The 12,621-nt window shown below is 62.3% G+C and overlaps 1 protein-coding gene across 7 annotated transcripts in view; it reads left to right on the forward strand.

Annotated features, from left to right (window-relative positions):
• The window catches only part of PEMT (phosphatidylethanolamine N-methyltransferase), a 67,931-nt gene extending 56,048 nt beyond the window's left edge, over positions 1 to 11,883 (forward strand). For all 7 annotated transcript variants that reach the window (XM_066365061.1, XM_066365057.1, XM_066365060.1 and 4 more), the window contains exons 4-7: positions 6,665 to 6,810; positions 7,679 to 7,790; positions 11,207 to 11,281; positions 11,604 to 11,883. In XM_066365061.1, the coding sequence (XP_066221158.1) occupies positions 6,665 to 6,810; positions 7,679 to 7,790; positions 11,207 to 11,281; positions 11,604 to 11,661 (391 nt within the window). In that variant the 3' untranslated portion in view covers positions 11,662 to 11,883. The remainder of the gene's footprint in view (positions 1 to 6,664; positions 6,811 to 7,678; positions 7,791 to 11,206; positions 11,282 to 11,603) is intronic.
• The last annotated feature ends 738 nt before the right edge of the window (positions 11,884 to 12,621 follow it).

Below are 12,621 nucleotides of genomic sequence, written 5' to 3' on the forward strand. Positions count from 1 at the left end.
AGCTGCATCTGGCTCTCTTTCTCTCTCTCTCCTTTCCACCTCACTCTCCCTCGAGGAAGCGGCTGCCCAGACAGGCCTGCATCCCTCCCGCCCCCCGCCCCCCACAGCCGCCCAGCCTCCGCGTCCTCGGTTGACCAGTAGGAGAACCCTGTCCCGACAGGGCCTGCCCAGGGGATGCCGGGCGCCAGGTGCCCAGGCTGCAGGTGCTGAGGACCTCCAGGCTCTGAGTGAGCAGCGGCGGGAGCCAGACGGGGAGGGAGTGCAGTGGGCCGCCTCCGGCTGCAGGCGTCCACCTCTGCTTCCCGGGTACAGGTCCTGCGGGACATAGAGTCCCTGTGACAGGGTGAGCACTGTGTTTCAGCCACTGGTCTGCCAGGAGCGTCGTGCTGGTCCGTGTGGGGGCTGACCACCCGCTGCTGTGGGAAGGTTCTCCGGCACCGGTCCACAGGCCGGCCGGCAGGTGAAAACTACGGTGCCCTAGAGCAGTGATCCCCAACTTTTTTTGGGCCACGGACCGGTTTAATGTCAGAAAATATTTTCACGGACTGGCCTTTAGGGTAGGACGGATAAATGTGTCACATGACCGAGACAAGCGTCAAGAGTGAGTCTTAGTTAGACGGATGTAACAGAGGGAATCTGGTCATTTTTTAAAAATAAAACATCGTTCAGACTTAAATATAAATAAAACGGAAGTAATGTAAGTTAGTTATTCTTTCTCTGCGGACCGGTGCCGGTCCGCGGCCCGGGGGTTGAGACCCCTGCCCTAGAGGACGCTCAGAACCTCCGTCCCTCTGCAGAGCCCACGTCGCCCGTGGTTACCTTCAACTTTCTGTTGTGGTAGAATCCACGTGACATAAAGCGTTATCCTCTCAGCCACTTTTCAGGGTACAGTTCACCGGTGCAAGTCCATTCACACAGCTGTGCCATCATCACACCACCAGAACGGAAACCCCGTCTCCATGAGACAGTAACTCCTCATTCTCTACCCCCACCCCCACCCCGCCAGCCCCTGGCAGCCGTCCTGGCCTCTCTGTTTCTATGGCAACATTTCTTTTTAGACCCTGCACATAACTGGGATCACTCAGTGTTTGTCTTTTTTGTGTCTGGCTTATCTTACTGGGCGCACACCTCCAGGCTCGTCCCTCTGGAGCACGTGTCAGGGTCCCCTTCCTCTGTAAGTCCTGCCGCTTAGGACGTGGGTGAGCCCCGAGCACATTGTGCTCCCTGAGCTCAGCCAGTCACAGAAGGACGAATACTGCGTGATCCTGTATTCATAGAAACAGAGCAAGAGCCCTGGACAGATACCTCGGTTGGTGGGAGCATCATCCACAAGCAACAGAGGTTGCCAGTTCCATTCCAGTCAGGGCACATGTAGCAACAGCTCCATGTTCCTGTCTCTCTGCCTCTCTCTAAAAAAGAAAAGAGGGAGAGAGAGAGAGTCGATTGGGGGTTCCCAGCGGTGGTGGCAGCGTAGAGCACAGTGGATGAGGCGGTCAGAGGGTACGAGCTCCCAGTGACAGAAATGCAGGACAGCATGGTGGATGAGGCGGTCAGAGGGTACAAGCTCCCAGTTACAGAAATGCAGGACAGCATGGTGGATGAGGTGGTCAGAGGGTACGAGCTCCCAGTTACAGAAATGCAGGACACGGGGACTCCAGTTCACGCTGCTGTCTTGTCGCCCTGCAGGGTAGGTGCGCCGGTCAGACTCAGCTCTGCTCCTGAAGGGGGCCGACCTTGAGCAGGCGTCTGAGCCTTGGCCTCTGGCCCACGCCCCGAGGGGTCAGGAGAAGGTTCCTCATCTGCCAGCTTCTCTACCACTGCCGCACTGAGTGGGCACAGGCAGCGGTCCAGGACCCAGCGTGCCACAGGACGTGGTCTGCCGCCCGAGCCAGGGGAGCTTAGCAGGGCTGCCGGCCCCACAGTGGGAGGGGGTTCTGGCCCCAGGGGGCAGGAGGCAGGGGTGGGCCCAGTCTTAGCTCTGGAGGCCGCTGGGCCATTGGGGAGGGGGGGGGTGGCCCTGCAGGACGGCCTTGGTTAGAGGTGGATCTGGAGGGGTGTGTTGGCAGCTGGAGTGGAGGGGGGCTCCAGGAGCAGCTGGGGGGGCGGGGGCAGAGGCTGAGCCAGGCGTCTGGTCTGTGGCCAGGACACAGCGGCACAGACCCCGTCTACCTGCCTCCACCCAGGTTCCGGGATTCCAGGGAACGGAGTGCAGACAAGCCTGAAGTCACCCCGGTGGTTGAAAGCTCAATTTAAGTTTTAAAAATAGAACGGCAGACAAATGAATGCATCTCTCCTCTCCCGCTCCCGGTGTAGACACTGTTTCTAAAGGAAGCTGCTATTTAGTGCGTGGCCCTCAGAGACGCTTGTTCCCGCGGTGATCTTTCCGTGTGGAATGGATTGTGCGTTTCTGACTTAATGGAGGAGCTGGAACATCAGAGGTCACCTTCTGGGGCCGGCCACACCTTTCCCGTAAACCTGCCGCAAAGCTGCCCCCCCCCCCCGGCAGTGGGCCCTGGAACAGAACTTAGAGGGGCCCAGCCTCACCTCTCTGCTGGGAAACCGGAGTCAGCACCCCGTGCTCTGCGGGGAGCCCAGCACCGAGGTGCTGAGGGAGTTTGGAGAGGTGCCCCCCCCCCGGGGGGCGCTGCCTTCCACTGCGGAGGGACGGAGAGGGAGCTGCAGGTGGGCCCACGCCCTGGGTCAGCCGCCTCAGGACCGCCTGCTCCCGCATCCCCGGCCCGAGGAAGTCTCCCCCTGCGTCCAGCCCCAGCTCTCCCCGCGGGGCCGTCCCCAGGTCGGTGGCTTCAGGCACCGCACGGCGGTCAGAGGAGGACGCCCTTCAGCCGGCCCTGCTGCTCACACCGGGCCAGGACGCGTGCTGTGGGGGGTGCAGATGAGTTCTGGTCGAGGAGCGGGGGCGGGCCCGGCGTGAATGGGAAACTGGGCCCCGCCCCGGGCCTGGACCCCGTCCAGTGTGGGCTTGCCTGGTCTCCACACTCTGTTCCGCCACGCGGGGCGGTCCCAGCTCCTTGCCACGGGCCGGAAGCCCCTCTGCGGGCATCCTCGGGGCCCAGACAGTTCTTCCGAGGATGCGCCCCCTGCCTGCCTCCTGCCCCTGTTGAATTTCTTCTGTCACGTCTCAGCTTCGGCCCCGCTGTGGCCTCTGGACCCCCGGCTAGTGTGCCCGTGCTGCGGCTCCCGGGGCCTCATCGGTCCCCCAGTGTCACCCCTGGCTTACGGTCCTTCCACCGCGCAAGTGTCCCAGGCTCACCAGCGTGGGCACCACTGCCCGGCAGCAGCTTTGCACGGGGACGTGGAGGGGTCACTGTGGCCATCATGCAGAGGCAGACGCCGAGGCTCAGGGTACCTGAGTCTGCTGAAGCCCTGCCCTGCTCTCCTGCCAGGAGCCCTCAGCTCCGTCTGGCAGCCGTGGGCACCCCCAGAGTGTGCAGGGCAGGTGGCTGTGCTGGGCTGCGGGCCAGGGGCTGGGGGTCAGCTCGGGCAGGGTGGGTAGTTGCCCGTGGGAGCTGGGCAGTGGGGGTCACCCCTGCTCTGGAGATGATGGAGGCGAGTGTGCCCCCCTCCTCTGCCCCTTTGGCTGGTCCTCAATGCAGGACCAGCCGAGGGCACAGGGGCCTGCAGGTGAGCCAGCCCTGAGCGGGCAGTGAGCCGTGCCAGGGTCCACAGCCTCTCCATGCCCCCCCCCACGTGCAGACAGCGGAGGTTGTGCCGAGGCCAGTGCCCAAGCCGCCTGCTCCGGCCTCAGTGGCTGGACTGGACAGGAGGTGTGCTTGGCTGCAGGTTGATCAGAAAGTCAGGAGAGGGCGCAGAGGGGCGGGCATGGCGTGGCGACCTGGTACAGCAGCGGGTGTGTGTGACCCTGAGCCAATCCCGGAGTCTCAACCTGTAGCTTCAGGGTGACCCTGGGCCCTGGCAGCAGGGCAGCTGAGGGAGGGCAGTGGTGGGTGGAGACCTGGGGGCGTGGGCAGCATGACCAGTGGCCAGGTGTGCCCTGACACACGTGTGCCTCTGCCTGACAGGGCACCGTGCAGGCTGCTGTGCGTGGTGTCCTGCTGACCGTTTGCTCACCGAGCTTTTTCCACTCTGGGACGGAGTGGGACCTCTCTCCACTCAGGGGTGCTGCTTTTTCCTCCTGCTGAGGAGTATGTGGTGTGACCCGCTCTGCCTGGAGGGCGCCCGGTGCCGGGGAGAGATGGCTGGGGAAGGAGAAGCAGCTCTGTTCTCTGAGCTGAAAGTAGTTGGAGGAGAGTTCCAGGAAGGCAGGTTTTAGCTGAGGGTGAGGATAGTTTTATGACAATGTGGATTTACAAGTGGAAGGAATGAAGGTAACAAGTTTGTTCTGCTTGTAAGAGCCTGGCAAACAGAGGTATTATATGATAGATGCACGGATGGACAAGGATGGATGGGTGGGTGGGTGGATGGATGGATGGAGAGAGGATGGATGGGTGGATGGATGGATGGTAGATGGATGGATGGTGGATGGATGGGTGGGTGGATGGATACAGGATGGATGGATGGAGAGAGGATGGATGGAGAGAGGATGGATGGACAAGGATGGATGGGTGGGTGGATGGATACAGGATGGATGGATGGATGGATGGATACAGGATGGGTGGATGGTGGATGGATGGATACAGGATGGATGGGTGGGTGGATGGATGGATGGATGGATACAGGATGGGTGGATGGATGGATGGATGGATAGATACAGGATGGATGGATGGATGGATACAGGATGGGTGGATGGTGGATGGATGGATACAGGATGGATGGGTGGGTGGATGGATGGATGGGTGGGTGGATGGATGGATGGGTGGGTGGATGGATACAGGATGGATGGATGGATGGATACAGGATGGATGGATGGAGAGAGGATGGATGGGTGGATGGATGGATGGATGGTGGATGGATGGAGAGAGGATGGATGGGTGGATGGATGCATGGATGGATGGTGGATGGATGGATGGTGGATGGATGGATGGATGGATGGGTGGTGGATGGATGGAGAGAGGATGGATGGGTGGGTGGATGGATACAGGATGGTTGGATGGATGGATGGATGGGGTGGACACAGCACAGATGGATGGATGGATAGAGGATAGGCCAGTGGGTGGTTATAGAGGGTACACAGATGAATGGATGAGTGGGTGGGCGGATGGACAGTGAGCTGCCCCCGCTCGGAGTACAGGGTACAAAGTGAGTGCCAGTAGCTGCCCCTCGCTTACAACCTGGGGGCTGGGAACCGTATGTCCCTGGCATGTGCATGCACTAGCTCCCAGACACATCTTTTCTTCGGAGAGGGTCCCTCCCACCAGTGCCTGCCCCTCCCTGAGGACGCAGGCCCTGAACCTCACTCCCGTGTGTTACCCTGAGCCCAGTCCCTTTATCTCAGCTGCAGCCGGCTGGCCAGTCTTCAGGAGCCAGTCGTAGAGTCGGAATCTAAAAACCCAATAGGATAGTCACCCCCTTTATATCAGCTGCCCTGGGAGGCCTCTGCCAGCTGCTGGCAAGAACGGAGCACCCTGTATTTATAGGGCAGAGAGAGTCATTAGCAAATCAATGATATCTCTGATCACATTTCCAAGGCAACCCAAGAATTCTACCAAGTGCAGAAAACCCCCACCATACAGAACATCTTAGCTTCACAAAACAAAGGATAAAAAGAAATCAGCCTCCAGTCTCTCCGAGGGACTTGGGGGATAGGAGAAGTATAAACAATCCAGCACCACAGCTCACAGGAAGGTGTGGGAAAAAATAGCCTCTGGCAACTTCACAGAACAAGTGAGGTGGGGGTTGGGCAGACTGTCAGCTTACTGCCAGTCCCCACAGCTCTGTCCCCCAAAATCTAAACTGCAAAGACCCTGTGGCTTTTGGTCCCCAAGAGTCAACCCACTTGCCTTTGAACAAAAGGCCTTCCCTGGCGTGGCCTCAGAGGGAACTGCTGGGGGCATTTCAGGTGTAGAAAAAAGCACAGGGGGTCTCTCTAAAGCGCCCCCTCTGACGTGGCCGGTTCTGTGCAGGGGCCCCCGTGGCTGGAGGAGGGTCCGAGCACGCCCAAGGCTTCAGGGCACTGAGCCCACGAGGGGAGCGGGGACACCGTGGCCTCGTGTGCTGCACGCCAGGTGCAGGGGTCTGTGGGCGCCCAGGTCCTGCCGCACAGCCGGGGCCGGGCTTGCCCGTGACCTTCCTGAGGTTCACGTCCTTCCGCAGGACCCGTTAGCTGCTAGCTGGACAGGACTGGAGTGTGCAAACTCGGTGTCTTGGGCTGAACCTGGCCTGCGGACGTGCAGAGTCCAAGAGAGTCTTCATTAATTACCTGGGGTTTTGTTTTGCTGTTTGTTTAAATGAGGATACTTCCTTATGCAAGTCAGGGCTTCTGACTGCTCTCGAGAAACTGAAAAGTCTGGCGGGCCTGGGCCCCCTCCTGTCCCTACCGCCGCAGGGAGTGGGGGCTGCAGGGTGGCCCGTGTGCAGGGTGCTCTCCCGGGCACCTCATCACCTGCCGGGGCCCCAGCAGGCACTGAGCGTGAGACCCATGGACCGGCTACTCTGGGGGCCCCTTGGGGGACAGAGGTGGGATGGGGTGGCGGCCTCATCTTCACAGCAATGACCTCCTTCTTACCTCCCCTGCCCCTGCCTGCAGCTTCACACAGGCCATGCTCAGCCAGCCCAGGATGGACAGTCTTGACAACCTCCCGGCCTACGGGGCCGGCCTGGGGCTCCTGGTGGGGGGCAGCGTGCTGGTGCTCTCCAGCTTCTTTGCCCTGGGCTTCACCGGGACCTTCCTAGGTGAGACCCCGAGGGCCTGGTGGGGGGAGACTTGAGCTGACCCAGTTAGGGTCCAGGGGAGGGAGGGGCAGGGCTGGCCGACTGCCCCGCTGTCTGTGACCTGGGCACCCCCAGAGGGCTCCGGGCAGAAGGGCCGCCCCAGGGGGGAGAGCAGGTGTGAGCAGCCCGCTGGGGCCTGGGTGCCACGGCAGAGCGGGTGCAGAGCCAGGAAGGGGCCGGCGTAGCCCCCCCAGGGCAGCGTGGGGGCAGCGCAGGCTCAGGCCCGCCTGGTGAGACGCACCTGGAGGGTGAGTCAGGGTGGGAGGGGAGCCGGAAGGAGTCTGAGGGCACCAGCTGCGGCAGCAACCCCCAGAAGAAGTGGCCTAGAATTGCCCGGGGCCCGCCGGGCTCTGGATGTAGGGCACGGCCCCTGTGAGTCAGCCCCAAAACAGGTTTCTGTGCCACTGCCTCCGGGCCCACCACCCCACTTCCTGCCTCCTGGAAAGAAAGCCTCCCACAGCCCCCGGGCCCTGCACCCTTTGTCCCCAGACAATGGGTGACGCAGCTCCTGCTGGTTGCTCCTGCTTGTGGCTGTCCTACTTCTGCCTCGGATGAAGGTCCGAGGGATTTCTGGGGAGAGCAGCCCCCCCAGCGCCAGGGCGGTGCCAGCCTCGGTCGCTCAACCCCGGGGGAACCCCAGGCCCTCCCAGGTGTCCGCATGACTGTGGCCTGCGCGGGCCTGCCCCACGGTGCCCCTGGCTCTGTGTGCTGCGACACCTCTGCCCCCAGAGCCTGGCGCCTCCTAGAGGGGGACTTGCTGCACTGGCCCCCACCCCCTAGTAACGGGGTGACCAGGAGGCGACCCTGTCCTGCCTCGCCCCGTCCACAGGCGATTACTTCGGGATCCTCAAGGAGGCGCGAGTGACCACTTTCCCGTTCAGCGTCCTGGACAACCCCATGTACTGGGGCAGCACGGCCAACTACCTGGGCTGGGCGGTCATGTGAGTACGGGCTCCCCGCCCTCCCGCTGCCCCCTCGGGCCGCCTCCACCAGGACGATGTCAGCCTTCGCGTCACCCGCGTCATCCACGGAGAGCTTTGTCCTGGGGATTGCTCATCTGTGGACACAAACACACGCAGAGCAGCGTTTGCGGACACCCCTCCCAGGGTCAGAGAGAGGCCCGTGGGGCCCAGCGTGAGAATGGAGGAGGGGCCCGCCCCCCTCAGGGAAAGCATCCCTGAGACAGGGACCGAACAGGTGTAACTCCCGGCACTGTGGACCCTGAAATTTGAATTTCATACAATTTTCAGATGTCACGAAATAGTATTCTTTTCATTCCCTTTTTTTTTTTTTTTTTAGCCACTTAAAGGTATATACACCAATCTTGGCTGTGGTCCTTAGGCTGCCGACCCCTGTGCTGGAACGTTGGGGCCGGCCCCGCGCACAGGAGGGGCGACAGGAGGTCCCCAGGACCCGGAGCAGACCCTTGGTGGCCTGTGACACTGCCAGGCCCGCTGGTCTGTCCATGTGCCCAGGCTGCAGAACGGGTCTCCCACGGGTCTCCCACAGAAGGAGGGGGTCCCAGAGCCTGAGGGAGGGAGTGGCCGCAGGACTTACTGAGGTCTGTCTCAGCTGCCCGGGCGCTGGCAGTGAGCCCGGGGTCTGGCCGTGCCCAGGCTGCAGAACGGGTCTCCCACAGAAGGAGGGGGTCCCAGAGCCTGAGGGAGGGAGTGGCCGCAGGACTTACTGCGGTCTGTCTCAGCTGCCCGGGGTCTGGCCGTGCCCAGGCCAGCGCAACCAGGGTGGGGAAGGGGTGGGCGTGGGCTCCGGGCCTCAGACCACACGCTTCCAGAGTAGTTCGTGTTTGTCCGTTTTCTGCATTAGGGCTTTCTCCATAGAAAGTTGTTTTGCTGTAAGTGGTCTGCTGTTATGTAACACTTGCAGATCACTTGTTTAGAATGTTACAGGTGATCCCAGAGACCGGAAAGGTTATAAGACACAAAGAATGAATCGCAAATAGTACAATGTCAGTATTAAGATGTTCCTTACTGCACCTCCCCCCACCTCCCTGGGACCCAGAGCAGTGGGCTTAGGGTGATGAGGAGCTACAGGAGGCTTGTGGGTCTGCATTGGACCCCCCCATTCACACTCCAGTGCCACTTCTAGACCAGACATCCCATGGACCCTTTGTCCAGACTTGGGCAGTGGGCTACTCCGGGTTGGCCCTACACCCTCAGACTCACCTACTCCACAGAGCATCTCCCAGTCTCCCACGGAGACTGACAGGATGAGCCCCTTCCCTCCTCCCTATTGGGACACAGGCAATTCCTTTCCACTTCTACACTGAGTATTTCCTTCCAAACATAATCTGAGGTGTCCTCTCCTCCAGGAAGCCCTCCTGGACTGCTTCCCATGGGTGCTTCATCTGTGCTCAGATGGGGCCCTCCAAGGACAGAGCTCACATGTGGGTCGGTCACCTCTATGTCCCTGCCTGTGCCTGGTACTCTGGAGTGAGAGGTCTTCCCCTACCAGCTTGCCCAAGGCTGTCAGGAATCTGTGAGGGTCCTTAGGGGAGGCTTGGGTACCTGCAGGCCCCCTCAGGAGGGCCTTGGCCACACGGCCACGTGGAGAGGGCCTCGGCCGTGCCGGGGCACAGAGTCTGTCCTCCATCTGAGATGTCGTCAGAGAGAAACCATCAGAGGGACTTCAGGACACTGACCCAGCACAGTCCCAGAACTTCTGCAGCCCCCTGTCTCCCTCCTGGGGCCCTGCAGAGGGGGCCTCCCAGGCCCTGGCAGGCCCGGGGTGCAGGACTCCCGGGGGCACAAGGCCGGGGCAAGGCGCCAGGGCCTCCACCCATACAGCTCCAGCCCGCGGTTCCCAGCGTAGTCCCTCGGAACCACCCCTGCCACCCCCCAGGCCCGGGGTGCAGGACTCCCGGGGGCACGAGGCCGGGGCAAGGCGCCAGGGCCTCCACCCATACAGCTCCAGCCCGCGGTTCCCAGCGTAGTCCCTCGGAACCACCCCTGCCACCACCCAGGCTCAGGGCCGGGTCTGGGCTCCAGCATGTGGGTCGTTCCGGACCTCGGTTTCCTTACATGCAGCCAGGATGGTCCTCACACACAGGACTGTTAGGAGGTCGAGAGCAGCTGTGTGGTAGCATTTGGGAAGTGGAACATTTCTTGTAGTCAGAATGGAAAAGGCGTTTGCTTGGCTCACATTCCGGGGCCCAGGCCAGGGCCTGACCCAGGGGCCAGCTACGGTCAGCTGCAGAGCCATGTCCGTTCCTGGACTTCGTGACTCCTAGTGCACTTGGCTTCCCCAGTCATCGGTCTTAGGGACACTGTGGCCACAGAGCCCAGCACCTGGGCTCCACCTGAGCCAGCTGGCTGCAAGGTGACCAGGTTGGGGGTGCAGCCTGGGGCCTTCCTCCTCCCTGGGAGGCGCTGCTCACTAGAAATCCACGAGGGCTGTGAGCAAAGCTGCAGGAGGCAGACTCCACCTCAGCCCCACAGAGCAGGGAGGGGAAACCATCAGCACTTGGCCTTCCTGGAACTCCCAGACAGAAAGACAGCGTGAGGGCATGGGGGCCGGGCCGAGGTTCCCCCAGGGTCACACCTTCCAGCCCCCAGCCTGGTGTCCTCAGCCTGGGCTCTGGTGAAGGAGGTTGTGCCCTCCCGGGAACCATGTTCCCTGGCTGCCCTCAGCTCTTTAGATGCAGTGGCCTGGCCCCTGCTGAGTCCCGGGGTCCGAGGTGGCTATAGGAAAGAGGGGGACAGGATGCGGTGGCCTGGCCCCTGCTGAGTCCCGGGGTCCGAGGTGGCTATAGGAAAGAGGGGGACAGGATGCGGTGGCCTGGCCCCTGCTGAGTCCCCGGGGCCCAAGGTGGCTATAGGAAAGAGGGGGACAGTTCAAGAGCAGCCACACCCAGGCTCCTCACGGTGGCAGTCCCCAGCAGAGAGCCCATGGAGGGGCCCACCGGACACTCCGCCCGGCTTTGGGAGCCCTGGACTCCCTTCTAGAACGTAGGATGTTGTTACGGTGGGGAGGGGTCACATGTTCTGTCCTCGGGAACGCCCCTCCTGTTCAGGGAAGGACACGCTTGGCCACTTGGGTGACTCTGAGAGGCCAGTCCTTCCCTCCTTCCCTGACCCACCCCTGCTGTGTCCTGAGTCCCTGGCTGGGGGCCGGAGCCATGAGACGAGGGAGAGTGGACCCTGCCCTCTGGACCCTGGGCAACCCGGACAGGCAGCACACTGGGCATCAGGTCAGGACCCGGACAGTCGGGGTCCTGCTCCCGAAAGCCAGACTCAGAAAGCGGGCACCTGGCTCCGCTTGTTCAGCCACAGGACCCAGCCTGGCGGGGAGGAGGGCCCTGAGCCAGGTGCCCACTGACCGACCACGCGTCTCCCCACAGGCACGCCAGCCCCGCCGGCCTGCTGCTGACCGTGGTGGTGGCCCTCGCCTACACGGTGGCCACCCTGTATGAAGAGTGAGTAAACACTGACACGGGCCCGGGCCAGGGTGGCCGTCTGACATCACTGTGACCAAGGAGCTGGCCTTGCCTCCCCTTCAGGGCCGTTCCCGTGGCCAGCACAGGCCGGGTCAGCTAAGCCGTGCCCGGGCACTGGCAGGGCGGCAAAGGGGAAGCTCCGTGCAGGCACGGGAGAGGCCAAGGGCCCTGACGGGGTGGCAGGGCAGCCTCTGGCCCTCCTGGTCCCACGCAGACTCTGTCCACGTCCCAGGGGAAGAGAGCCTGGGGTGTGGGAACTGCCCCTGAGACCGGCTGACCCGAGCCTCTCCGGCTGCTGCAGGCCCTTCACCGCTGAGATCTACCGGCAGAAAGCCTCCCAGTCCCACAAGGGAAGCTGACCAGGCCTCACGGAGGGTCTGCACCTGCTGGCCTGCCTGCCCGAACGCCACACCAAGGGCGGATGGTGCCCAGCTGCTGCTCGGGGCCTGCCTGGCGCAGGCCGCTTCAGTGCCTTGGAAACCGCTGCCTGGGGGACCTTGGACATGCTGCCAGGTGGCCAGAGCCCCCGCCCTGCTGCCCTCACCACGTTTTAACTCACCAATAAAGGCCCCCTGACTCTAGCCTCCCCTCTGGGTCTCTGTCTGTCCAGGCGGGGAAGGAGGCCCCTGGACGGGCCACACCACCGAGGGCTCCAGGCCAGCTGGCACGGCCCTCCCCCTCACGGAAACCTCACGGCCCTGCGGTGGCACTGCTGCCCAGACTCGGCAGGCGAGGGGCTTGCCCGTGCATTGGGCTCCCTGTGCCGCCTGCTTCACCCCCTGCCCTGCCTCCCTTCTGCTCCTTCCCTCCAGGGAGCCAGCCTGGCCCTGGGACAGAGGTCATCGCACTGTCTAGTGGTCCAGCACCCCCTCCATGCCACGGGCTTCCAACCCCATGAGCCACCATCCAAGGGAAATGATTTCAGAGTAAAAACTATGCTGAAAGTTTGAAAAGTGTCATGAAAATGCCTGGTGGAAGTGGGAGCCCCTGTTAGCTGTGGTGGTCCTGGGCCAGGCCTCTCTGAGCTGAGGCCCAGGGACCAGAGCTAGAACGCTGGAAGAACGCTCTGGTAGTGGGACTGACTGGCGAGTATGAAGGTCTCGATGTGTGAGGATAAGCTCAGGTGCCCAAAGCATCAGGCTTTCCAAAGGGCTGAACTGGTGAGGGGCATCGGCCACGAGACACCCAGCCCCTCGGGTCAGGCCAAGGGGCTGGGCCAGAGGTGGGTCCCTGGAGGGCTACTGCGTCTGCAGAAAGCTGGACCGTGATGCCTATTTCCTCTGGACCCCAGGGCACCAGGTCCAGCCTGGGTCAGCTGG

Source organism: Saccopteryx leptura, chromosome 2 (assembly GCF_036850995.1).
Source record: "Saccopteryx leptura isolate mSacLep1 chromosome 2, mSacLep1_pri_phased_curated, whole genome shotgun sequence".
Classification (NCBI taxonomy): domain Eukaryota; kingdom Metazoa; phylum Chordata; class Mammalia; order Chiroptera; family Emballonuridae; genus Saccopteryx; species Saccopteryx leptura.